The sequence below is a fragment of the Rana temporaria genome, chromosome 7 (assembly GCF_905171775.1).
Source record: "Rana temporaria chromosome 7, aRanTem1.1, whole genome shotgun sequence".
Taxonomy (NCBI): domain Eukaryota; kingdom Metazoa; phylum Chordata; class Amphibia; order Anura; family Ranidae; genus Rana; species Rana temporaria.
This window is the reverse complement of record NC_053495.1, coordinates 114,242,771-114,269,917: the sequence shown is the minus strand read 5'-3', so window position 1 is coordinate 114,269,917 and position 27,147 is coordinate 114,242,771. Positions and strand designations below refer to the sequence as shown.

Here is a 27,147-nt window from a genome sequence, read left to right as displayed (position 1 = left end):
AGCGGCAATTTACCACGATCTGTGATGTCTAGAAGACCCGGCGCTCACGGATGATTCCGGGAGCGCGCCCCAGGAGGATTCTGGGAGGACGTCCTCCCAGAACAACTCGACCGCGCTGTAGACGTCTTTTGTCTATGGCGCGGTGGCAAAGAGGTTAAATCATAAGAAAAGTACTGAGTTTATATAACTTTTAGAAACATATGCATTAAAAAACACAGCCCCTACCTTCTTTCTTTTGCATATAAGCCACGGTAGTATTCAGTAAAAGGTCAGAGACCTTATGAGCACGTTCAAATCTGTTTCCCTTGGTCTTATTTGGTCGCTCACGAATTCGGGGGTCACTTCCTGCATTACCTGAAGTACACCTGGGTGGTGTATTACCTCTATCAGCTGTAGTGACAGATGTTTCAGGAACTGTGGTCAGCATGGGGATGTTCTGCACATCTGGTGGTTTACTGACAGGATTTTGGCTGAGGGTTTTTGGCTTGCTGCAGATTCTGTTTCACATGATGGTCTGTGAAGACACCAGGTTAGCACTCCTACGTTGCCCTGTATTTGGCCTTTTTGCATCTCAGCAGAAATTGGCCACATACCTTTTTATTTCTGCCAAGCGGACAATTGCACATGCTTGGAAGACTCCGTCTGTTGCCCTGATGGTTAATGAGCAGATGTCCAGTAACCTGAAGGACTCGCATTCCACATTCCTTAAAGTTTGGGGACTTTGGATCAGTTATTCCTTCCCATCTCTGCCTCTTACTATGGTCATTTAAAAAATTTACCTGCGCTGATCCAGAGTCCATGGTACCCTCTTACCCCTTGGTCCCTCTTCTCAACCTTCTTCCTTTCCCACTCTTAGTTTTCTTTTTCTCTTCCTAGAGGACATATTTTTGGGGACTGCTGCCCTTTGGAGGACATCCTGCTAATGTTCGGGATATTTGCTCTAAATTTCCTTGCTGGTCCTCCTTGGTTTTGGTTCGAATCCTGTTTTGGCCATCCATAATGCTTACATGTGCAAAACGTGAGCCTATTATGTTTCCTCTTAAAACTACAATAAACATATTGAAACAGGAAAAAACACCTAGCATTACTGGCTGTGGACATTTTAAGTAAGAGCAGAGGATTCATGTAACATTTACTTCCTGGAATGCATCTGCCCTTGGCTCAGGCATGCAGGAATGAGAGTGTGCTTAACAGAAAACCCCTCCTGACATCATTTGCATAGGCATGGAAACCAGAAAGTAACTAAAGAAATGTAAAAAAAAAATACAAAGATTAAACACAAGTAAATATGATATACTTTCCTGTTTATTTACTAATGCTAGCAGCAGAGGGATTAAAAATAAACTTACACTGCTTAGGAAAGACATAAGATGACTCCTAAAATCAAAATAATAAAACTCCAACAGCGACCTTAAACAAGGGGGGCTTTTGTAGATTACTAAAGCGGCGCTTATTGTCACCAGTCCACCGTGAACAATCTTTCTTATAACAGTTCATAAGAGAAATGTATGAAGGATAGAAGGTGTGTCAAAGTCCCGGAAAACCCACAGGTGCTTCTGGAATGCGATGTGCTCTCTCACTGCAATCAGCTCCCACTGTGTGTCACACACCCCTTTCGGGTTTGTACTCACCAAAAGGTTGAGTTTATCAGGCACTGACAAACTGGTTCATCCCTCCATCTTCCACATCCTGGATGTACACACTCCCAAGGACAATCTGCCCTCTCCAGCCATCCAGGAAGTGCTGTGTCCGGGCCTCTCCGAATATTCCTCTGCCCAGTCTCCCCTTCCAGATATAGGAAGTGAACAAACCGCTCTCCCTTCCCTCCTACAGCCGGAGACACTGGCTAACAAACCGACTACACAGCTGAGGCACATCGCATTCCAGAAGCACCTGTGGGTTTTCCGGGACTTTGACTTACATGTGCAAAACGTGAGCCTATTATGTTTCCTCTTAAAACTACAATAAACATATTGAAACAGGAAAAAACACCTAGCATTTCTGGCTGTGGCCATATTAAGTAAGAGCAGATGATTCATGTAACATTTACTTCCTGGAATGCAGCTGCCCTTGGCTCAGGCATGCATTCTTCATCCTTCATACATTTCTTATGAACCATTATAAGAAAGATTGTTCACGGTGGACTGGTGACAATTAGCGCCGCTTTAGTAATCTACAAAAGCCCCCCTTGTTTAAGGACGCTGTTGGAGTTTTATTATTTTAATTTTATGAATGTGTAATTTTTTGCTTTTTAGTGGCTGCTGAATTTTAGATTATTGCGATTATTTAAAATATTAATGGTAACATTATGTTTAGATTTTAATTTGTTTTAAGAAGCCTGTGAATCCCGTAGCGCCGGGATAGCGAAAGAAGTCCATGTACTTCACTAATTTTGTATACAAGATGACTCCTAGCTTGGCATCCCTGTTGTAGACAGAATCACAAAGCTGCACACATTATTGATGTTTTAGTATGTATTTTATTTTGTGTTATCGCGTTATAAATATAGAACACTGGAACTGGAGAACTTGCACTTTTATTCCTGTGCCCGTAGATCTTAAAGCAAGCCAGTGCTTTGCTCATGCAGGGCTAAGGAACAGGTTCACTCTAAGGGTTACCCCCACTCCACCGCCATTCCGTTCAGTTGAGAGTAAAAAAAATTAAAATAAATACCAGGTATGGAGAAGCACAAGACTCATCCTCCTCGGCAGCTCTGGTGCTTGTCCACACAACGAACCAGTGCTGTCACAAAAGGAGCAATTTGAGCCCTTTGTAAGCTAAAAGTCATGTCACTGGGCTTTTCCCACTCCCATCAGCCAAATGTGGGGAAGGGGTGGGGGTAAAAGGCTGCCATTAAAACATTCAAGTAAACCTGTTGCCTAGCCTCAATAAAGCATTGCTCGAGTGCCAGATATACAACAAAAATGCATTTTAAAAATTCCGACTTGAGCACTGCTCATGGCTTCTTTCCAAATCTCACATTAGATTTATACAAATATAATTACCAAAGAAGAAAAAAATATACATTTATACAAAAACATATACAAGTGATATCCAAAAATCTATTACCCTCTATACAGTTTTTTTTAAAGCATGCAGTGCAGGTTTTTTTTTTAAAGCATTAGGCTAATACACCATTTATGAGGATGCCTACACCCACTGTATGGCGCTGGGTGAGAATGCAGAGTTGCGCTGTGCATCTTGTGGCTGGGCGTAGTTGGCTCTGTTGAAGTCCCTCTTCTGAATGGCACATATAAGAGTCTCTGACAAATTTCTAAACTCTGCCAAACCAAATATGTGCTGTGACCATGGCAGACAGATCTTGTTCAATATAGAGGCAGAAGAGTGAATGTCGTTAAGCGATGTTGGTATATGGGAAATATCTGTGACTGTACCTACAATGTAGAAATAGAAAAACACTTATCAAAAAAAACACCAACTTATAAAGCCATCCACAACAAACCCCCCAACTACATCACTAACTAGTCTCAAAATACCAACCAAACCGTTCTTTGTCCCTCCCAAGAGCCCTTGCACTCTAGCTCCCTTGTCACCTCCTCCAATGCTTGCCTCCGCCCTCCAGGAATTCTCCAGAGTCACTCCCATCTTATAGAACTCCCTACCCCAGTCTGTTGAACTATTTCCTATTCTGTCCACTTTTAGGTGATTCCTGAAATCTGTTCTTTAGGGAAGTATATCCTGCCCCAACTTACAACTGTACTTTTATTTTCTCCATCAGCTCATCCCCTACATTATTACCCTTTGTATCACTTTACCCTCCCTTTTAGATAGTAAGCGCTAATGAGCAAGGCCCTCCGATTTCTCCTGTATTAAATTGTATTGTAACTGTACCGTCTGCCCTCATGTTGTAACGTGCTGCACAAACTGTTGGCGCTATATACATCCTGAAAAATAATAATAGGTTGTACGTACCCATGATCATGTGCATAGCTACATAACCCACAAAAATTACACTGATTTGTTAGCTATACAGTACACATGAAGGATGAGCTTAATGTAAATCCTATCGATATTAAAAAATATATGTACACAGGAGTTATGCATGTTTGCCAAGTACATATGCAGGTTATGCTTCCAACTTTGTAGCTATGGGCAATGATTGTACTTCACTGCTTCACACAATACAAGTCAAGTCTGCAGACTCATTAGGGTTGTTTAACTAAAGGAAATAGACTGTGCACTTTGCAAAGTGCAGCAGCTCCAGAACTTTGTAAATATAATTATGTAAAAAAGTATTTGTACCCTTTCCGATTTATTTTTTTGCATATTTGTCACACTTAAATAACCCTGATCAAAAAAAAAAAAAAATATTATTACACAAAGATAACTCGAGTATATACAAAATGCAGTTTTTAAATGATGGTTTCATTTATTACGGCAAAAAAGCTGTCCAAACCTGCCTGGCTTTTTGTGAAAAAGTAATTTCCCCTAAACCTTATAACTGGTTGTGTCACCCTTGGTCACTGGCTGAAGAAGGAACCAATGAGCTGTTCTGAAACGCGTCCCGCCTCTATGACACACTTCCTATCCTCTTCCTGTTTGTGTTCCATGCTGTTTTTTGTCTCGCTTCCTGACATCATCCCCAGGCTCCAGCACGATTGTGTCCCCTGAACACTCACAGCACAAGTTGGCTGTTATCTTGTGGACTTCCCTGGAAGCTTCATCATCAGACTGGGACTGCCCTGCCACTGGAACATCTTCTGGACAAACTTACCTGCTACATGTCTGTTTCATTCACCATCTTGTAAGTGTTTTCAACCCCTTTAGGGGATATTAAAAGTTTTATACTTGTGCACTTAGAGGAGCCTTGTTTGTTTTTCTGTCTCTACTGCAGCCGCTTGCTTCTGTCACACCAGAATGCACGGGAAGTGAACCTGTGATCTAGGACAGCAGACAGCAGTGCCAGTACCAGCTAGCAGTATCAGTACCAGCCACCAGTACCCGCCAGTAGTACCAGTACCAGCCACCAGTACCTGCCAGCTGTACCAGTACCCGCCAGCAGTACCAGTACCCGACAGCAGTACCAGTACCCGCCAGCAGTACCCAACAGCAGTACCAGCCCTCGAGGACAGCCAGCAGCAACCACCAGCCATATCCACCTGGGGAACAGCAGCAACCAGCTGCAGGAATCCCGAGGAAGAAGTGAAGATCAAGGTCATTTGAGGTGCAGGTAAAAAGCTGTGCATCAGTGTGAAAGCAGCCTTAGGCCTATACACGATCGGGTCTGCCTGCCTGTTTTTCAGGTGGACCCAATTGGACCCTTCATTCAACTCTATAGAGTGGCAGATGTAAAACATACTTGTGTCTTGTTTACACCCGCCTATCTGCAATCTGATCTGTTTAAAAAAACAGAGGGGGATCTGTCCCCTTCTGTTTGGGCACATCGGAGGGCCCTTAGGGCAGAGCGGGCTATGTCTGTGTCTGCTCTACATATGCAGAGTGGACACATACCTGACATCTGCCTGCTCCGCTCAATATTTTCAGCTTCCTATCATTTCAAATGTTTTCAAGGCCTAAATTAAAAAACAAAAAAATGCGGAGGGAGGACGTTGGATGTACAAGTATCAACATTTTGGAATCTCTCTCCCTCTACCCTGACTGTTTCAGCATCGCCAGAAATTATAAATGTGTTTACATACAATTACAAATGCATATTAAAATATTACATTGAGACACTATTACCGTTTAGTAGAGAAGTGAAGGTAGGCCGTAGCAAATCCAAACAGGATTTCATATTGTGCAGTGCTGAACTTAGGGAGGTGCGAACACTGCAAGCTGAATCCTTCAGTACAAGGTCCATGTTTAGCTAGAAGAAAAAGATTGAAAAATGTAATTAGAAATGACTAGGAAGGTCGGAAAAACAACCCGAGGACAACAATTTTTTTTTTTAATTCCAAGATATTAAATGGGCCTTGTGCGTTACTTTAGTATTGGTGGAACCCTGAAACACAGTTCTCTAACAAAAAAGGTATATCCTACCTTCAACTCTTTTTACTCCAAGCCAGAAATGTAATAATGTGTCAGATTTTACTTCAAGCAACAGAGACGTTGCTGGTAGGTTTATGTATACATTTTGACAATGCAATATCATTTTTCAGCTCTAAATGTCATGGACAAGGGTCCTTCTGTTGCTTACAATGAATGAATGCCAAGTAGGGCTGGGGAAAAAAACCGATTTGAATCGTGAATTGAGTTGCAAGGTCAAATCGATTTTTTCTGCGCCGTGTCCTGCTGAGAATTGGCCCCCGGCGCATAATGCCTGCTCTGTACTGCGCAGGCGCAACAGACCTCTGAAAATTGCAGAAGATGAACACAGCTGTCAATAACATGAGCATGATATTGTGCGGCACGCTCCCGATGCTCTCTCCACTTTGCAAGGGGTGGGTGTAATACTATTATATTGTGTAAGAGGCGGATGGCTACAGAAAGGGGCAGATGTGTATAACCATTATATCTTCTGCATTACTATTACTGTCACAATGTCCTGTTCATTGCGCAGGCGCAGTCTACAGCTGCTTCACATTTGTCAATTTAAGGCGGTTCCGTTTGCTGGAGCGCTGCGCCTACGCAGTCCAGGGCAGACATTATCCGCCAGGGGGGCATATCTCGGCAGAACACCGGTCCTGAGTAGCTGCGGGCAGGAGTTTTTTTTAGGCGAGGCCACATCTTCGGCCTAGTCCGCAAGGCGGGACACCGTGACCTTGCCTAAATACTCCTGCGAGCAGCCCTCCAGGACCGGCGCTAACACCGCGCCGGTCCTGAGGAGCTACGGGCAGGAGTTTTTAGGCAAGGCCGCAGCTTCCGCCTAGTCCGCGAGGCCGGATGCCGCGGACTAGGCCGAAGCCGCAGCCTTGCCTAAAACCTCCTGGCCGCAGCTCCTCAGGACCGGCACGATGTCCATAAAAAAATAAATAAAAACATTTGATTCGAATTAGGAGAAAATCGCCCAGCTCTAATGCCAAGTAGGACACCTTAGGGTTCTTATACATAGAAGTGCGATTGTGGGGTCTGTATTGTGTGCAACTTAAAATGATATGCCTTTATTGCCAAGCCAAATCTGTAGCAAACCTGTTTTATGCACAGGATAATATGTAGCATATCAAATGTAGGCCATTAGATGTACAATACTTTCTATTGTAAAGCTTGGTTTGCACCAATAGTTTTTTTCGTTCAACCCAGTTGAAAAACCGACAGCCGACGTTAGTACAGCGAACTCCCCTGCTGAGCTTTTATGTTCTGAAAAGGGGGACCCCCCCTGAACACTCCGGTCAGCACTCTCCGCCACTGGCTGAGAGCACTGATTGGGAGTCGGTCAGCTGCTGGTTTTCCACCTGGCCAGCTTCTGTAGGACAAGCTGACATACACACAGCCTGTGTGTACTAGGCATTACTCCTGTCTCATCAAAAGGTGGTGGATATAAATTAATGCACATGTACACACACAAACAATTTCAGGTGCTACTCGGCTGACATCTGTGCCACTTCATGCACAGATGTCTATGCAGGTCGCACCTGAAATTGCAAAAAAATAGTGCAGGAACATTTTTTTCAAAATCTGTGCTGCACTGCAAAGTTGGAGTGGCACCAATTTTGAAAGGTTTCATTGCCAACAATAGGGTGCGACTTGTCATGTGATTTGAAATTGACAAATTGCATGATAAGTCACACTGGTATCAACGGAGGAGTAAGCAAAGTTCACATAAAAAAAAAAAAGAAGAAATGCACATGTTTTTGCAGATAAAATTGCAGGCTTTAGAGAAAAAAAAAATGCACAAAGTATTGCACCTGCAATCGTGTCAGGCTCCTATAAACTCTCCCTCCAGCTTTGTGCTTATACCTCTATATAGGCTTTCTGTTACAAATCTGGAGAAATAATGAAGAGACTACAAAGGCGCTCATGAGCATCCTCAAAGTCCATTGAGTACTAAAAGCCATCTCATGCGGTATGAATGACACGTCTGTTGCAGGTGGAACCCCATACAGCCACCCCGATTACAAAAATGTGACAGTGGGTGCAGGGAGAGGATCCCACAACTGCTGTCATGGGGTGGGGAGGATGTTCTGCATAGTTACACCCTAAATACAGGTGTACCATGTTACCATAGGCTAACCTATCCTTTAAAGTAGTACTTCACTGTCCAGATCAACATTGATTGTTTTTTAATGCTGCTAGCATTAGTAAATAGACCGGAAAGTATATCATAATTACTCATTTTAAATTCGCTTAATTTTTTCAGTTACTGTTTTTTTTTGCCTAGGCAAATGTCATACATCCCAGGAGTCTTCAGGAGGGGTGGAGAAGGGAAGGGATTAGGCACTCTCCCCTGCATGCATGCTCAAGCCAAGGGCAGATGGATTCCAAGAAGTAAAATGTTGCATGAATCATTTGCCCTTACTCAAGATGGCCACTGCTAGAAATGCTAGTGGATAATTTCTCAACAAAATAAAGCATAGATACATGGATGGATAGGAGAGTTTGATTTGAATATTCAAAATAAAATGGAGTTTTTGCTTTGTAGTGCCAAGATTCATTAAATATGCGCTTTAAGGAAATAATGTAACAAACTTACTGTATGCCCTTTAAAAAGTGTTAACACAGTATGTTGATTTATCTTACCTGTGTTATACACCCATTTTGCTTGTCTTCATCCCCATTAAAAGTGTAAACCATAGACGCATCACATCAGTAAACCAATGAAAAAAATATGTAAGTGCAGCGCAATGAAAGTCCATATAAAAGTAACTGAAGATGACACCCAGTGATACAGCGAAAACTCTTCAAATGAAAGTGATGTAACCTCCACCAACAAGAGAAATGCTTCCTTACCAGATGGGATGGACCATTTGCGTTAACAACAGGTCAAAACAGCTTAGTCTCACCATAGGAGAGAAGACGCGGATGGATCCAGCAGAGTGGTAAGTAATCCGATCAGATATGAAAAAACAACAGAAAACACGATCTCAGTGTAGACTGTTTATTTTATTCCAAGGGTAAAAAAGTTCACTATACAGCAAAAATCCTGGACTGGACAATAGGCACAGGGAAATCCACTGGAGGACTACCGTCTGGTATAGCGAATGAGATTAAAAACATAAAAAAGCATGGCATGTAGCCGTGGTGTACAGCCGCAAACGGCAATGGAAAGGACGTGGGTGACGTCACAAAGCTCCTCCCCCGTACGTCCGATTGGACTTGGTCAGCCACCGACCGCTGAATTTTTGCTATATAGTGAACTTTTTTACCCCTGGAATAAAATACAAACAGTCTACACTGAGATCGTGTTTTATGTTTTTTCATATGTGATCGGATTACTTACCACTGGATCCATCCGCATCTTCTCGCCTATGCTGAGACCAAGCTGTTTTGACCAATTGGTAATGCTAATGGCCCATCCCATCTGATCGAATTACTTACCACTCTGCTGAATCCATCCGCATCTTCTCTCCTATGGTGAGACCAAGCTGTTTTGACCTGTTGTTAACGCAAATGGTCCATCCCATCTGGTAAGGAAGCATTTCTCTTGTTGGTGGAGGTTTCATCACTTTCGTTTGAAGAGTTTGCGCTGTATCACTGGGTGTCACCTTCAGTTACCTTTATATGGACTTTCATTGTGCTGCACTTACATATTTTTTTCAGTTGCTACATTTGAGGTCGTGATTACCTTTTTTCGTGTTCAGCTTGCAATATTTTTAGTTTAACTGTATTATTTGTGCGCTGATAGTTTGGTTTACTGATGTAAACAATAAAAGCAACAAAGTTAATGTACCCAGTAAAGTCCTATAGGGGGTCTCTTACATCCTTCTCCTGTCACGCTTTATCTCCAGTGGGGTTGCACCAGGGCTTGTCCTCCAGTTTGTGTTGTGCAGAGGTTCCCTCAACACTAGTAAATGTATTACAATATCTATTAAATCTATAATATAGGCTTTTTTTGTCACCCCCCCTCTCCAAGTTGGCTTAGCTGTAAACCTCACACAAAACACAATCAAGTAATCACATTAATGTAGATTGACATGTTGAATTAAATTATGCATGAAGATGCAATGGTTTGAAGAAAAAAATGTGCAAATAGTGAGGTTACATTCACACACAAGCATCGTGTTTTCATGCTTTTTTTTCAGCAGAACTGCACATTTTTTGCAGCTTTTGTCAGACTTGAATGTTAAATGCGGCTGAAAAAGGGGTGAAGAGCTGCTGTTTGAGAAAAATGGCGCTTTTCAATTAAGTCTATGGGGACAAAAACACTAAATTCTGCCTGAAAAGTAGCTCATGTACTTTGCTATAAGAGACAGGATTCTCAGATGTGAACAAGGGTTATTGAAAACAATAGGATTTTGCTTGTGGAGCTTCTAGCTACAAAAAAAATAAAGTACTGTGACTTACCTTTTTACAGTGTTCCATGGAGTTATGGAGGAAGCCGGCTAACTTGAATGATGTGTTCTTTATCTCCTCAAGTACCTGGTGATAGCACAAGATAATCAGTTACTAAAATTACTACCAATTACTAAACATAGCGACCTGAATTTTTCTTCCACTGATGTATCTGAAGCATGTCTCTTCCCCGTACCATAGCCCTAAACACAAACAGTCACTCCATGCAGCCACTCCTATTCAGGGAGGTGTTCGTGTATGGCATTTCTTAAAATCACACACCATTTTACATTCAGGATTATAGCCATTGTTAAAATCTGGAAAGGTTTTGCTTAGTCTTAAACAAACAGTGCCGGAGTAAACTCTGTGGACGCTCCTAGCAGTCGAAACCTTGGAGCCGCCCCCCCCCCCCCCCCCCATGGCAGGTTTACGGAGGTTTCTTATGTGTGCTCAAGTAGGATAACATTGAGCTAAATAGTGGCATGCTGGCCACTAGATGGAGATGACCATCACTACTGTACATTACATGTACATAGGATGCGTCAAGATTTATTTTTGGAACCGACAACTGCGAGATGTTGAGCTTTTAAAAAGACAAACTGTAATGTGCTTTAAGATGTTATTGGGTACATTGCATTAATACAGTATTTTCTCTATAGAGTCTTTAATTAAAATGTAAACTTTTCCTTTCTTGGAGTCGATTAAATCCTCCTATGGTTTTGTAAACCGTTTAAGATCAAATCAATAATTGTTTCGAGTAGTTGTCGCGGGGCCCTTATCCATTTCCTGTCCAGCAATGTACATCTCTGGACTTTCAGCGGTACCGGGGGCGGTCGGCCCCCGGTAATTTTTATAAAATTACAATAAGCGTATATTTATTGGTTTGACCAAAAGTTATAGGGTCTACAAAATAGGGGCCAGATTTACGGCATTTTTATTATTATTATTTTTTATTACTAGTAATGGCGGTGTTCATCGATTTTTAGCTGGACTGCGACATTGCGGCGGATATATTGGACACTTGACACCTTGTTTTACAGCGATCAGTGATAAAAATAGCCACCGATTACTGTATAAATGTCACTGGCAGGGAAGGGGTCAATACGTGCGCCCCCTAGTGGTATTAAAGCAGCCGATGTACAATGATGGCGAATCGGCTAGGAGAGCCAACCTGCCACAGTACCACCTTGGCGGCTGGTCCTTAAACAGTTAAAAAAATATATATTTTTATAATATTAGAGAGATAAATTGATTGAATGAATGAAAAATGATTTTTTTCATGTAAACAAAAGTTCCAGAAAAGGCTCAGACTTAGAGGTGGTTAAATGGTGTGGGTTCCATAGGCTGGTGCCTACTATGAATATTTAGTAATCCGGCACTGAAAACAAAAGGTGTGTCTATATTCATTAACTTGCATTGTCTAAAGGTTCCCAAAATGTGCACTAGTGTTTTGTTTTTTTCATCCCAGAAATGAATATGAATTACCTCATCATGAACAGGGTACCTCCGGATTTCAGTATGAATTAAATCAGCAGTAGCTATTCCATTTTCAATTAGGTTTTTTAATCCGACACAAAACCCAAACTTAAGTGTATCAATGAAGGATTTCTAGAAGAAAACAACGTGTTAAAGATGCATACAAAAAGGAAGCTACAAAAGGACTTCCAAGCTCATTATTTAAAGGCTATAATTCACCTTTTCTAAAACAAAAATAGCCTATGCAGTCAAGGGGCTCCAGCAGGCATTAAAAACTATGCAGCTTTATAAAATGTTCATTCGTTTTATTTTCATACCTGTTGGCCATTTCGACCCCCTTGGAAGCCTGGCTGAAAAACTCCCAGTTGGAAATACCCACGTTCTGCCCTGCTGCTAGTTGGTTTTCACTCCTGTAATGCTGGGAATCAGCGCTGAAAATGTTTTCTAATAAGGTAGGGCATGAGGGAGTTTTCCAGGCCTTCAGGGGAGGCCCATACGGCTTACAGATATGACAATAAAAGTAATACACATTCTACAAAGCTGCACAGTTTTTTTTAAGTGGTTCTAAAGGCAAACATTTTTTTACCTTCATGCACCCCCCCCCCCCCCCAGATACCCAATTTCTATCTCAATACAGTGCTGTGCCCATCTGAAGTGGCACTGGTTTGTCTTTCGCTCCTCATAAAACACAAAGGCAGCAGTAGGAGGCATTGGCTCCTGCTGCCATCACAAATCCTGTGAGGAGGGAGCAGAGGGCAAGACTGAGCCACACTTTGCATGTCAATAGACACATGAGAGCAAGCGGCTTGCTAACTGGGGCACTTGACAGGGGGATGGAGCCAGGAGTGCCAGTGGGGGACCCAAGAAGGAGGAGGATAAGGGCTGCTCTGTGCAAAACCATTGCAGAGAGTAGGCAAGTATTACAAGTTTGTTATTTTAGTAAAAAAACAAATACAAATCAAGCATTTAGACCCGGTTCACACTGGGGTGACACGACAGGCGGCTCAGCCACCTGACGAGTCGCGTCCCATTGAATGCAATGGAACCGTTCTAATAGGAGCGACGCAAGTCGCTCCGACTTAGAAAAAGGTTCCTGTACGACTTCGGGGGCGGGGGCGGCTCGGGGTGACCTGCATTGACTTCTATACAGAAGTCGTTTTGCAAATCGCCTCTGAAGTCGTCCCCAGGACGACTTGCAGAGTCGCCCCCGAAGTCGTGCCGCTGCAGTGTGAACCGACTCTTACAAATTACTTTAATAATGCTGGAATTTTAAAGCAACAGTGCACCGTAAAATACTATTAGCTTAAGAGTGGAATTTCCAAGGTTTGTAATATCAGAGAAGATTGAGGAGTTTTTTGGGTAAAGTAGCAAATAGACAAAAAAAAATGATTGCTTGTTGAAAATTACATTTTTGCAAATTTATTTTTGTGAATGAGAAAAATACAGCAAAAAATAAATAAATTATATTTGTTTTTCCATTGCATCATTTTGTCAATCATTATTTTGTATAATGTGTACCTAAGGGTACCTATGGGCATGCAGTTACTAGATTGTACTGAGGTGCTGGATATACAACCAACCTGTTCAATAAAAACCTGAAAGGGGTTCTAACCTTTCTCCCCCCTATCCAAAAGGGTTGGCTGGAGTTGCATACATTGAAACAAAGAAAAGGTTGCAGCAGATATTTCACATAATTTCTACCTGTAGAATAGGTGTGTCTGTATATGCCTCTTTTGGAAGACGCAACGAAGTAACAGTTAGTGCAGCTAGATATCCAATTTCTTGCAGGATTTGTTCCACTGTATGATCGGCTTTAGCCTTTGCTTCTTTAACCATTGCAGATATATCAGAGGAGCAACCCTAAGGAGAATTAAAAGTAGACAACAAACAGTAAAAAGAAAATGTAGGTCAACCCAAAAATAAAGTTATATACAGTACAGACCAAAAGTTTGGACACACCTTCTCATTCAAAGAGTTTTCTTTATTTTCATGACTATGAAAATTGTAGATTCACACTGAAGGCATCAAAACTATGAATTAACACATGTGGAATTATACATAACAAAAAAGTGTGAAACAACTGAAAATATATTTGTCTGCGTTTGTTTTACGGTCCTTAACCACTTCCCGACCGCCGCATGTATATGTACGTCCACAGAATGGCACGTACAGGCAAATGGGCGTACATGTACGTCCTTGCCTTCTAGCGGGTGGGGGGTCCGATCGGGACTCCCCCCCGCTACATGCGGCGGTCGGGTTCCCTCGGGGAGCGATCCGGGACGACGGCGCGGATATTTGTTTATAGCCGCTTTGTCGCGATCGCTCCCCGGAGCTGAAGAACGGGGAGAGCCGTGTGTAAACACAGCTTCCCCATGCTTCACTGTGGCGGCGTATCGATCGAGTGATCCCTTATATAAGGGAGACTCGATCGATGACGTCAGTCCTACAGCCACACCCCCCTACAGTTGTAAACACACACTAGGTGAACCCCAACTCCTACAGCGCCCCCTGTGGTTAACTCCAAAACTGCAACTGTCATTTTCACAATAAACAATGCAATTTAAATGCATTTTTTGCTGTGAAAATGACAATGGTCCCAAAAATGTGTCAAAATTGTCCAAAGTGTCCACCATAATGTCGCAGTCACGAAAAAAATCGCTGATCGCCGCCATTAGTAGTAAAAAAAAAAAAAAAAAATTTATAAAAATGCAATAAAACTATCCCCTATTTTGCAAACGCTATAAATTTTGCGCAAACCAAATCGATAAACGCTTATTGCGATTTTTTTTACTAAAAATAGGTCGAAGAATACGTATCGGCCTAAACTGAGGGAAATTTTTTTTTTTAGATATGTTTTTGGGCGATATTTATTATAACAAAAAGTAAAAAATATTGAATTTTTTTCAAAATTGTCGCTCTATTTTTGTTTATAGCGCAAAAAATAAAAACCGCAGAGGTGATCAAATACCACCAAAAGAAAGCTCTATTTGTGGGGAAAAAAGGACGCCAATTTTGTTTGGGAGCCACGTCGCACGACCACGCAATTGTCTGTTAAAGCGATGCAGTGCCGAATCGCAAAACTTGGCCTGGGCATTTAGCTGCCTAAAGGTCCGGGGCTTAAGTGGTTAAAGAAAGCATTGGGGAGAGTCTACCGCAATGCACTGAGGGCCTCTCTGTGGCACTCTGGTTTTTATGTTATACAGGACTGCCCACCAGTGACACTGGAATTCTACTTTTAAGTTTTCAAACTTCAACAAAAAACTTTTTACTAAACCTCTGTCAGGTTTTATTACCGTGTTCCCACCAGGGAGCTTTCCGCTAACGTCCTAATCTTCTATCACTGGGACAGAAAGTTATGGGAATCTCAGCAGTAAAAGCAGAAATAAAAAAACATCTTTAACAGGAAAAGGTCAGACAATTATCCTTGTGTGCTCCTCATTAGGAAGAAGTCCAATTTTACATAAAACACTTGGGTATCAGCCTGTAATACCCCTTCATTACCAGACCATTTTTTAGCCCTGTCATTATTTGACTGACAATTACTCTGTCATGCAACACTGTACCCAAATGTATATCCTTTTTTTTGGAGACACAGTTTTCTTTTTATGGTAAAAATAAATAAAAAATGCCAGAATAGTACGAAAAAGTAGACACCCCCCAAGATGATAAGTAAATCAAGCATGTAACCCTAACTGCCAGATCCAAGATTCCAGGAAATATTTTCACCTTATCTCTGTTTCAGATATCAGACTATTCACTCTCCATAGTGTGACCCAAAAGAGAAAAGGCTGACATAGCGTGATACCGTAATAAAATTTGTTTATTAATAAAAAGTATTGCACTTACAGTTATGCAGTAAAACAGTGCGTGTATAGTAATAGCCGGCCGGCTTAACTGTCCGCTCGTCCTTCCGGGTAGACTGCGCGGTACGATTCGTGGTGACGTCAGCACGCCGCTCCTCCCTACGCCGTTTCGTCACAACAATGACTTCTTCCAGGGGCACAAAGTCATTGTTGTGACGAAACGGCGTAGGGAGGAGCGGCGTGCTGACGTCACCACGAATCGTACCGCGCAGTCTACCCGGAAGGACGAGTGGGGGACGGGTACCCATCACTTGCGTTCATCAATGCTCGCCTTTGAAAAGTGATCTGCTGTGGATAGGTTGAACAGGGTTTGTGGCAGTATAATTTATGCCATGTTGCACAGAGACTGTGGCAATGTGAACCAACATGGATGGTGGGCATATTACCTTGTGGCTGGGTGGTTGGCAAAACCATGGCTCAACTGGTTATTTTTAACACACCCCCCCAGCTGCCCATTTAAGATGCGGCCTGAGAGAAACAGATGATCGTTAAAAATAGCAAGTACAGAACTGCTAAAAAGTTTCTACCTGTAAGAGCAGCTGCAAGTATCCTCCGAGCTTCCTGATGTTCAGCAACAAGTTCTCACCGGGTTTGTCAGTCTTTTGGCTTTCAGTGAAAGAGTCCAACCAAAGCTTTGTTAACACAACAGACTGTTGAAAAGCAGAGGTCAGATGGATGCTTTGAATTTGGGCATCCTGGTTAACCACGAACACTGAAAAGACAATTAAGAAGTCGTTGGATTGAGAAGGAGGGTAAGCACTTTTAGCAGATGTAACAGTGGTGGTACAGTATGCCTCCTACACCAACATAGGAGCAGAATGTTATGTTACCAAAAACTGCACCACCGCTTAAACTAAGAGACCTCAATAAATCTTATTTGTTGATGCTCTTTAATATATTTAAAGGATGTGTCTAAAATATATACTGCTTCATTAGTTTAGTGTTAAAGTAGTTCTTATCCCCTGTGAAGTGACTGGCCTCAGGTGATACAGAGATTAAACAAATCCTACATAAGTTGTACCTCTTTAGCTGCAGTCGTCTGCTCCTAATAATAAATTTATGTTATTGCTTCTATTCTATTTTTCCAGTCTTTTATTTTGTGCGTCTATGGACATTGGCATACCCATTATGTATGCCTTGTGGGCCTCCCATAATGCGGCCAGCGATATATCCGGGGATTCATTTTCTTTTCTCTCTTATACTCTTGTATTAAAGACTTGTTTAGCTTCCATAGACTTAATCTGCAGTCTTCTCTACATCTGTTCAAAGTCAAGGATTTATAAAGCTTGTCAGAGCTCAGAAAAAGGGGACGGGAGCGGAAGTTACACTTTGCAGAGCTTAGTGAGGAACGCTCTGAGAGCTGATTGGAAGGAAGAGACACACACCCCCCGCCCCCCCTTCACACAGCTCACAGGAGTAAAGCTGAGGCTATTTGCTGGAGACACCGCGTCACCATTTTCCTCTTGGTGTCAGAAGAACTTGTCAGAAGGCACTCATGCTGATAGAGGAAGGAAGAAAAAAGACAGAAATGACACTTGGTGCTCTGGATTGAGACAAGTACACACTATAGAGGGATATGCGTTTTTCATGTTTGAGGTGTACAATCACTTTAAAGCTAAAACGATGGACCTAAAGCTAGTCTTAAAGTGGAACTCCACCCAAAAGAAGAAGCTCTGCTTGTCTGTCTCCTCCCCCCTTGCATTTGGCTACTTCCAGGGGGGAGGGAGGGGGAGCGGGTACCTGGTTTTGAATTTTTTTCCGAAGGAGCCTGGTGCTCCTCTTTAAATCTAAAGTTGGGATAAATAATTTGTGTAGTGAGTGGGTGCTTTATGTACGTCCCTGAAGTACATCTCACCCAGGTCCTTGATGTGGTCTCAAGCACAGCAAGCTAAGGTGACCCTTTAGAGACCACAGGATGGCGGCTGTTAAAATTCAAAACGCTAGCTACTTCGAACAATAACTTGCAATTATATATCAGACAGGAGGCTCATATCTTATGCATTATCGTTCTTTATTAATGCCCATAGCAGAAATACAACTTTTTCAGTAATTTCAAATAGAAAAATGTTGAACTGAAAGAAAAAGAAAAACTACAACACCCAGCAGCCCTCAGGCTGGGTCTGCCAATCATGAGGCAGGACAGCCGGCATATAAGGGGCTGCCTCCTTAGACCCTTCCTCTTTCTTTCTGCTCATGGCAGAGCATACAGATAAGTAGTTCATATAACTTTATTCTTTGTATATATATTGTTCCTGATACCGAATCTGGTGTCAGGTAATTTTCTTTAATCTTTGATTGATATTTTAAAATATTGGAGTATTGGGGGTTTTTCCCTGTATTCCCCCGATTTTATATCTGTCTCCCTGATACCAGATGTCCCGGTGTCAGGTAGTTTTATTGGTAATATTGATGTTTTATTTGGAAAGTTGTGGAATATGGGGGGGTTCTCCCTGATATTCCCCGATTTTGTGCTTTTATGTCTTTTTCCCCTGATACCGAACGGTGTCAGGTTGTTGTGTTTGAGCCATGTTTGAACTCTTTAATTTCGATGTTCTTTTACTAAAGTCATCCTGACTTGGGCTTTTTTTCCCCTCCTTAACGCCGGAGCGCTGCGGCGTCCTCCATGCGAGGTCCGTGTCTCTCCCTCGCTCCCTCAGCGGGCGCCATCTCTGGGCATCTGTCCCTCCCCTCCTTCCTCCCCACGCTTGCCTTCGCGCGCTCAGTCGGGGGGCGGGGTCTCCGTCGCGGCCGCTCCCCTCCTCTCTCGCAGTCACTTCAGTACCTCTCCCGTTACCGGGAGACACCTCGGCGATCCCTCCCTCCCCAATCTCCGAGCAGGACGGGACAGAGCGGATCTCATCGACCGCTCTGTCCCTCACCCCCTCAGCTCAATAGAGACTCCAGAGGCCGTAGTCTCGCGAGACTTCGCCTCTGGAGTTGAAACCCCGTCAGACTCTCCTTGCCAGGCTCTCCTCCCACCGCAAGCTACTCAGCGGTGTTGGAGACAGGAGCCTGCGATCGTTTTTCTACCTGACAGGACTTACTTCCTGGGAAACAAGTATCTCAAATGTAGATAGTGGGTTTTAACCACTAAACAGTAATCCATATGTCCAATAAATAAATTTGAATAAAATCATCTGAATAATCTATATCTAATATATATACAGTTCATTTTCCTCATCAGTTCATTTCTTTCAATAAATAAATAAATTAAATAAAATAAAATAATCTAATACTCTGAATCTAATTATATATAAATAAATAAATATATATCCATTAGTTCTTGTTCTGGGGAATTTATTCCCTAGAATAGATAACTCATTTATCCGAATAAATACTTAATAAAAAGATAAACCAAAATATAAATAAATAAATATTTATATAAATGAACGAATAGATAAATAAATTATAGCATGCTCCTGTACATGTTTTCCACATGTTACTGTGCTGTTTTACGGGGCTGTCCGCAGACAGCAGACTCTTCTCCTGGCTGACTGGACCTTATCCCTGCTAGCGCCCCTGTCGGGGTGGACACAGTCCTGGCAGGCCGAGTCTACCTCGGTGCGGCACAGGTTCTAGAACTGATCGGTAGGTCCATCCAGGCTACCATGGCGTCGGTTCCAACCCGCCTGCACCCCCTATGTCCGGACCATCCGGCAATGGCATACCGCCCCTAAGTAGGGCTAGGTGTCCCAATGACACCGCCACGTTTATGTGGCCTCTGACTCCCCGGCAGGGGAAGTAAATAACATGTCCCAGGCAGTACCCTCCCAGGACTGCCGACCCACTGCCCTCCCAGACTCCAATCGACCCCCGAGCCTCGGGGAGATGCACATGCAGAGGCAGCGATCCGCTAGACGGACTAAGCCAGACTCATCGTGAGTCCGAGACAGCTAACACCTTGAGTCTGAGGATGAAGATGATGAGGATGATTATGAGAGCAGTGGGCATATGGCGCTTCATGACGACGCCAACCCTGTGTCCCAGGGTGAACAATTATTGGACTCTCGTAGAGAGACATTTTTTTTTTTTTTCGATCAGGGGGCGATTATCCGCCCACACTCCGGTGACTGGGCACCCCTACTGGAGGTGGCTCAATATCGAATACTGGACCCGGAGATCGGTCGGTAGGCTAACCGAAACAAGTTGAGGACGGATTGCCCGCCCTTCCATTGCCAAATAAGGTTGTGCACACTCCCGAGGTGGACCCATACTCTTGGGGTATCTCACCAAGCACGGGAAGTATTCCTAGAAGAGAATAGAGTGGGCCTTTTAGGACCACACAGGACAGGGTCTTAGATCGTTTGGAACTATCACCAAACCCTACGCCTTAGTGAGCAAGCTACCGCCTCTGTATAGCCGATTGACCTAGCCCAACTTAGGGGCTGGGCTCAACGGGCAGTTTTGCCTCCTGGGATACGCGTACACTACGTGTTCGACAGAACGCCGCCACTCAATCCTAAGGAAGCTTGACCCCAGCTGTTCCACCTAGCCAAATCAGGACCCGGTTCGGCCGCCGAAGACATGTTATTCGGGGTCAACAGACATGGACCTGGTACCCCATCCCATTCGGGTTTTCAAACCTGTACACCGTCCTAATAGACAACGAGTTGCAGGACCTTGGACCTAACAAGCGTTAGTAGAGGTGGACCCGCTCTCTCCGGGCTTCCTCAACAACATTTTCCTGGTCAGGGAAAAGTGGGGCGGTTATCGCCCAGTGTTAACTTGTGAAATCTCACCAAACTACGCAACCCTGCGGAACAGGGGTGAGGTGGATCATCTACTTGTACGACCTACTCTTAATGGCTCGTTCTCCTCGCCTGACGAACAAACGCGTCCTGGACGGTCGGATCGCTTCAGGATCTGGGACTCCTCATAAATCACGAGGATTCTATTCTCCACACATCTCGGGAGATAGGGTTTTTTTTGGGGTTCTTGGTGGACACCAACCGAGCGATCCTTCGGCTGCCCAATTAGCCGCCATCTGCAAAGAGATCAGTAGCGTGCTGGGCAAGCATCGGGTGTCCTTACACGGCCTGGCCTGCTTAGTCGGCCTGTTATCGGCGCCAATCCAGGCCATTTTCCACCCCCTCTTCACTATCGAGTCCTCCAGAGACTCGACGCTCTACACCTTCGCTAGGGGCTTCGCTATGCAGACGAAGTCGCTTTGGACGCAGAAGCCAGAGTGGAACTACGGTGGTGACTACGTCATGCCGTCGAACGGTGAGACCATCTCCAATTCTACACCGGATTTCGTCATAGGGTCGGATGCCAGCCGCCTCGGCTGGGGTACTCGGTGCAGCCCCGCGTCTACAGGAGGCACGTGGTCCGCAGAGGATTCTCTGCTGCACATCATCACTAGAATCCTGGCGGCTTTCTTGCCACCAGGAGTCTACTGCCACACACATCAACCTGCTGTGTGTTCTTGCATATAGACAACGTAACCGCAGTCCAGTACGTCGATCACTTGGGGGGGCCCCAGTCCTAGCAGATCTACTAAAAGACTTCGGGTCCTTCTGCCTGGACCGCAGCATCGTTCCGGTTGCGGAATATAGCCCAGACTATTCCAATATGGTGGCAGATTGGAATTCTCGTTACCTGACCGATTCCAGTGATTGACGACTGCAACGACCAGTGTTTCCTGGCCCTCGCTCACTTAAGCGATCCCTCTCTAGGGACCCGTTTGCCTCTCATCTCATCCATCAGCTCCCGCGCTTTTACAACCGGGGGCCGGATCCGGAGGCGCACACTGTGGACGCCCTCGGCCAACCTGGTCACAGGGGACACATTACGCGTTTTTTCCCCGTTCCCGATGACCCTCCGGGTCATCCTTCTCATAGCAAACCTGAGAGCATCAGTCGTGCGGTTGACTCCGCGTCGGCTGACACTACCATGGTTTTCCCCTCCTTCTGGGGATGACTGTGGATCTTCCCAGGTTGCTTCCTCACTTCCTCATCTCTCCCCTCATCTCCTTGCCGGTCCGAAGGGGGATTTGCACCCTCTACTCACGAAACACATCCTACCTCTCTTCGCAGGGTTGGTTTCGGGGTGCCGGTCGCGGACAGCGACTTTTCAAGAACGACTAGGGATTCCCTTGCCTCGGCCTGGACCCGGGACTAGATTGGCATCTCGATCAGCCGGGGGACTCTGGGTTACTTGGTGTGATCAACGACAGGTTGATCCCGTTCAGGCGCCTGGGTCTGTAGTGGCCAACTGTCGGGCAGACTTTTGATCCGGGAGGCCTATAGCTCCCTTAACGTCTATCGCTCTGCGATCTCAACCTACCGCTCCCTTGTAGACTGTCCGACTTGGTAGGCGTTGAGTTTGAAACGCCCATCTCGTCCAAAGTATCAGCACTCTTTGGATGTGACCAAGGCCCTGACCATTCCCTCGGACTGGGGGGGACAATGGCACTCTGTCTTTGAGGTTATTGCCTTTCCAGCTTACTGTCCCCTCGTATCTGATTCCGCCTAACGTGTGTCAGGCGTCCGGACGTTGGACATTCCAGGCGTCGGTTCTCGCCTCAGACTCAGGTTTTCCGGCGTTTCTTAGGACAAAGACGGGACTTTAATCGGTTTTTCTACCCGCTCTTCTCCGCGCATCCACACCTGTGCGTGATCCACTGTCTACAGACTTGAGTCCTTGACGACCCGCTGCGATCTTCGCAATTCTCCCTACTCCTCGTTTCCTACGTTAAACCTCTTTTTCCGGTTTCCTCGGCTACGCTAACCAGAGGGGTACGATCGGTCATGGGAATGACAGGGTTTGACGTAACCCTGGTTGGTGCCCTCTACTCCTGAGGGGGGTGGCTATTAAGGTCGTCACTTCGGTAGGCCCCCTCTAGGACCTACTGCTAGCGGCGGACTGGTCGTCCCGACCACCTTCCACCAATTCTGCTTTAGACCGGAGGAACACATATCTATGTCAGTTTTTGTAGTTTATTTTGACTGTTATCATTAATATACATTGTTGTAGCTTTGAACTTGCATAAGATATGAGCCTCCTGTCTGATATATAATTCGAGATTTTCCTAGCTTGTGACGGAAAATATTAATTATATGAAGACAGGAGGCGAGTATCTTCCCTCCCAACCCAACCCTATCGCGATGTTGTCTCTCTCGTTCTAGGTCATTGCATCACGCATCCTACAAGTCGGAGGCTGATAGGTCCCGGGACTTCGTTTTTCAATATCACTCCCGTTTCGATCCAAGGGTTTTAGTTCACCACAGACCGAAAGTGGAGGTTCCTACTGCGTTCCGGATCCGGAGCATGGATGCAGTCGAGGGAATCCTGTACAGAAGTTCCAGTTTTGCCGGGCTCCCAGTGTTTCGAACTGTTTTTTCTATTTCAGGTTCCCTGCCGATTCGCCTCAAGAAAGAGGAAGGGTCTAAGGAGGCAGCCGCTTATATGCCGGCTGTCCTGCCTCATGATTGGCAGACCCAGCCTGAGGGCTGCTGGGTGTTGTAGTTTTTCTTTTTCTTTCAGTTAAACATTTTTCTATTTGAAATTACTGAAAAAGTTGTATTTCTGCTATGGGCATTAATAAAGAAAGATAATGCATAAGATACTCGCCTCCTGTCTTCATATAATTAATATTTTCCGTCACAAGCTAGGAAAATCTCGAATTGCTGTTTAATTGTTCACATTAGTAGCTATATTGGTGACAGTAACCCCATAAAAAAAAAAACTGCTCTAGTTTACAAGTATATGTAACAAATGCTGACAAGACTACAGTTTCCCATGCAATATGAATACTCACTGCCATCTGTGCTGTCTTCATCCTGTTGCTCATATGTCTGGGAGACAACGTGAACTCCCTTACAAACCGTTCCGATACAGGAGACCAGACTGTCAGCAATGCTGCTTTCATCTGATTGACTTTGTCCCAGATAATCCAATGCACGTCCTATCAGATCCTTACAGATTTCAGGTAGATGTGAATCATTCCCATTAGAGCATACACTGCTGGACTTGCTCAGAAAACTACTAGACTTGGTCATCAAACCTATTGGCAGAATATAAAAGACAGATGCAGTGAATGCTCAGTGGTATATAATGGAGACATAGGAGTTATGAGGGAACATTAAGCACAACATGCACATATACTTTCTGAAAATTATTTTAGAAATGCAATTTTCTGCAATATTTAAACTTTGTTTAATCTGCTTATTTTTGCCTTGATCTTCCCCACCACAGCATGCAAAATTATTTGTAAAAATTAACCCACTTGCATTACACACTTGTTTTCAAACCCAGTGATGTCACTGGGTCGCTGTGCTTCTCTATGAAATGCAGATAGATTATGGCTGGTAGGAACGGCCAACAAGGGGCTGTAAATGGCTTCCTGAAAACATCAGAGACCCCCTGCCTCATACTCCTCCCAAGAATCTTCAGCTGTGATGCAAGGAGTGGGCTATTGGGAGGAGTTATGCAAATATCAAAATGCCTTTAAGTGGATGTAAACCCTCTCCTATACGCAGTGAAGTAAACAGCCTCAGATGATTCACAGGGATGAAATAAATCCTCCTACATAAGTTTTACTTGTATATCTGCGGTCTTCAGCATGCTATATTCTTTAGAAGTCTAACATCGGGTTAGAATTTTTACTCACTCATTCAGCAGTAGGATTGGATTCTTGGCAAACACTGACAGCTGATTGGAGGAGAGGCATCCCCTCCCCCCCCCCACCACATAGGCAGAGGAAGAGAAAGGATGGAATGTGCAAAGCTGTGTTGTGACAAGACAAGCTCTCTGCTAATCTATTTATAGCACCCACTCCGACACAAGTTTCAGACTGGTTTTATCTCGGTTGTAGGAGAACTTGTCAACAGTTATCATGCTGATAACAGAGGACCAAAACAACACAAAGACACAGGACTTAGGGCTTTGGAAAGAGAGAAGTTAACACTACAGATAGATGTGCCCAGGTCAAATATCATGAATTGGGTTTACATTCACTTCTAGTCAGGAAACGAGGCAGGTTGTATCAGACTTGCTACAACTTCTTATTCACTGCGAGAGGTTTACATTGTGCAGTGAAATCGGAGCAAGCCATTTCAGTACAGGAGAGGAGCTTGTACAATTGTGAAGGCAAGACTGAAAAGAAGGCTGGAGTTTTGTTTGTTTTTTATGGTTTTCTTAATTTACCAGACAATTAAAAAGTTACATACAGTAGCACAATAGTACATAAGAGCCATACGAATACATTGATATCTGGACTACAGTGTCCATTTACCAAAACCCAGCTTGTACAAAGTATCCAGGCACCAATTGTACTCCAATCCCTACTGCGGATCAAGTGCACCGCAGAGCCTGGTAAATAGCATTTTACACTTTAAATCCCAACCCCCCAAACAAGGCCGTTACCAGCCTTAAAGAGGAACTGCAGTCTGCTCACATAATTTGTAATAAAAACATCTTTGCTATTCTGAAGCTTCCCTCCAACCACTTTGCATATTTTATATATACACTACGATTCTGTACTTGTCAAATATGCTGCAGAAATCTCCCTCCACTAAGTCTGGCTGCAATAATTTTAACTGTGGGCAGCTGAAGCTGCTGCCTTTTATTTTCCTAGATTTACACAGAGGCACACCTCCAACTCTGCAGTTCTCATTGGCCCTCTTATGGCTCATCTCCACTCCCTCCTGGCAAGCTCTCACGAGAGTGAGCTGTGCATGATGTCATACGCCTAGGCTTATGACCAGACAAGAAACAGGTAGTGGGCTGTATAAGGAATTTACTGGCAGAAAAAATATATAACTTTACTATCCAAAGTTAAAACAAGGGCAGAAGATTTAATAGATGGAAAGATGAAAACAATTACTGAAGTTCCACTTAAACTTTAAAAAGATAATTGCAGATAAAAATAAAAAATATTAACCACAAAGCGATAATCTCAGTAAACAGATCACAAAAATAAGTCCCCTCTCAAAATATCCACCTCCCCTCTATCCCAAACCTTCCTGAATTTTTTGGTAGATCCCCCTGGCCTCATATGTCATCCGGTAGGGAGGAATATCCTCATCAACTATTTTTAACCACATGCCCAAAGTCAAGTTTTAGGTAGGTGTGTGTATGCATGTATATATATATATATATATATATATATATATATATAAATATACACACATATACACACACACACACATACACACATCGTATTTATCGCCGTATAACACGCACCCTTTTAAGAGGGAATTTTCAGGAAATAACTTTCCACAGCACCCTGCGTATAACACACAGGCACAGTTTACCATCTATTTTCAGGGTAAAAAAAGTGAGTGTTATACGCCAATTAAATACAATATATATATATATATATATATATATATATATATATATATATATATATATATATATATATATATATATATATATATATATATATATATATATATATATATATATATATATATATATATTAGTCTAAGTCAGGGTTTGACAAATTTGCTTGGAATCTAGGAGCCAGCTAAAAAAGTTAGGAGCCAGAAAAACGCACCCCGTCCCGACGAGCTTGAGCGCAGAAGCGAACACATACGTGAGCAGCCCCCGCATATGTAAACGGTGTTCAAACCACATATGTGAGGTATCGCCGCGATTGGTAGAGCGAGAGCAATAATTCTAGCCTCAGACCTCCTCTGTTACTCAAAACATGCAACCTGTAGATTTTTTTTAAACGTCGCCTATGAAGATTTTAAAGGGTAAAAGTTTGTCGGCATTCCACGAGCGGACGCAATTTTGAAGCGTGACATGTTGGGTATGAATTTACTCGGCGTAACATTATTTTTCATAATATTAAAAAAAATGGGGATAACTTTACTGTTGTCTTATTTTTTAATTTAAAAAAGTGTAATTTTTTTCCCAAAAAAGTGCGCTTGTAAGACCGCTGCGCAAATACGGCCTGACAGAAAGTATTGCAACGATCGCCATTTTATTCTCTAGGGTGTTAGGATAAAAAATATATATAATGTTTGGGGGTTCTAATTAGAGGGAAGAAGATGGCAGTGAAAAATAGTAAAAAATGACATTAGAATTGCTGTTTAACTTGTAATGCTTAACTTGTAATACCAACGGCCACCACCAGATGGCGCCAGCTCACATCTGGTGGTAATAACTTTTAATACCAACGGCTCACCACCAGATGGCGCCAGCTCACAAAAAAAAAACAAAAAAAAACTGGCAACCGGGATTTGTCGAGCCCTGGTCCAAGTAATAGTTTTGTAAGTTTTGTAGCTGCATTACCATAAACCACAGGGGCCTTACCTGGGAGCATTACCATAACATGTGAAGGAAAGTACCCCCTTCTCAGCTGACATTTATGACATGATGCAGAATCCCTTATACATGCAAAACAAATGTACAGGGGTATATTATACACGATTTAAAAATCATAATTGGATCATCCGATCCGTAGAAG

General features: G+C 43.5%; 1 protein-coding gene across 1 annotated transcript in view; it reads right to left on the bottom strand.

The window, feature by feature from the left end:
* Positions 1 to 2,459: 2,459 nt before the first annotated feature.
* Positions 2,460 to 27,147, bottom strand: part of KIF14 (kinesin family member 14) — an 83,191-nt gene continuing 58,503 nt past the window's right edge. Inside the window, exons 24-30 of the mRNA XM_040359859.1 lie at positions 23,488 to 23,733; positions 16,256 to 16,440; positions 13,567 to 13,725; positions 11,875 to 11,997; positions 10,402 to 10,476; positions 5,704 to 5,827; positions 2,460 to 3,395 (exon numbers count right to left, since the gene is read on the bottom strand). Coding sequence (XP_040215793.1) covers positions 3,151 to 3,395; positions 5,704 to 5,827; positions 10,402 to 10,476; positions 11,875 to 11,997; positions 13,567 to 13,725; positions 16,256 to 16,440; positions 23,488 to 23,733 — 1,157 coding nt within the window. The 3' untranslated portion in view covers positions 2,460 to 3,150. The remainder of the gene's footprint in view (positions 3,396 to 5,703; positions 5,828 to 10,401; positions 10,477 to 11,874; positions 11,998 to 13,566; positions 13,726 to 16,255; positions 16,441 to 23,487; positions 23,734 to 27,147) is intronic.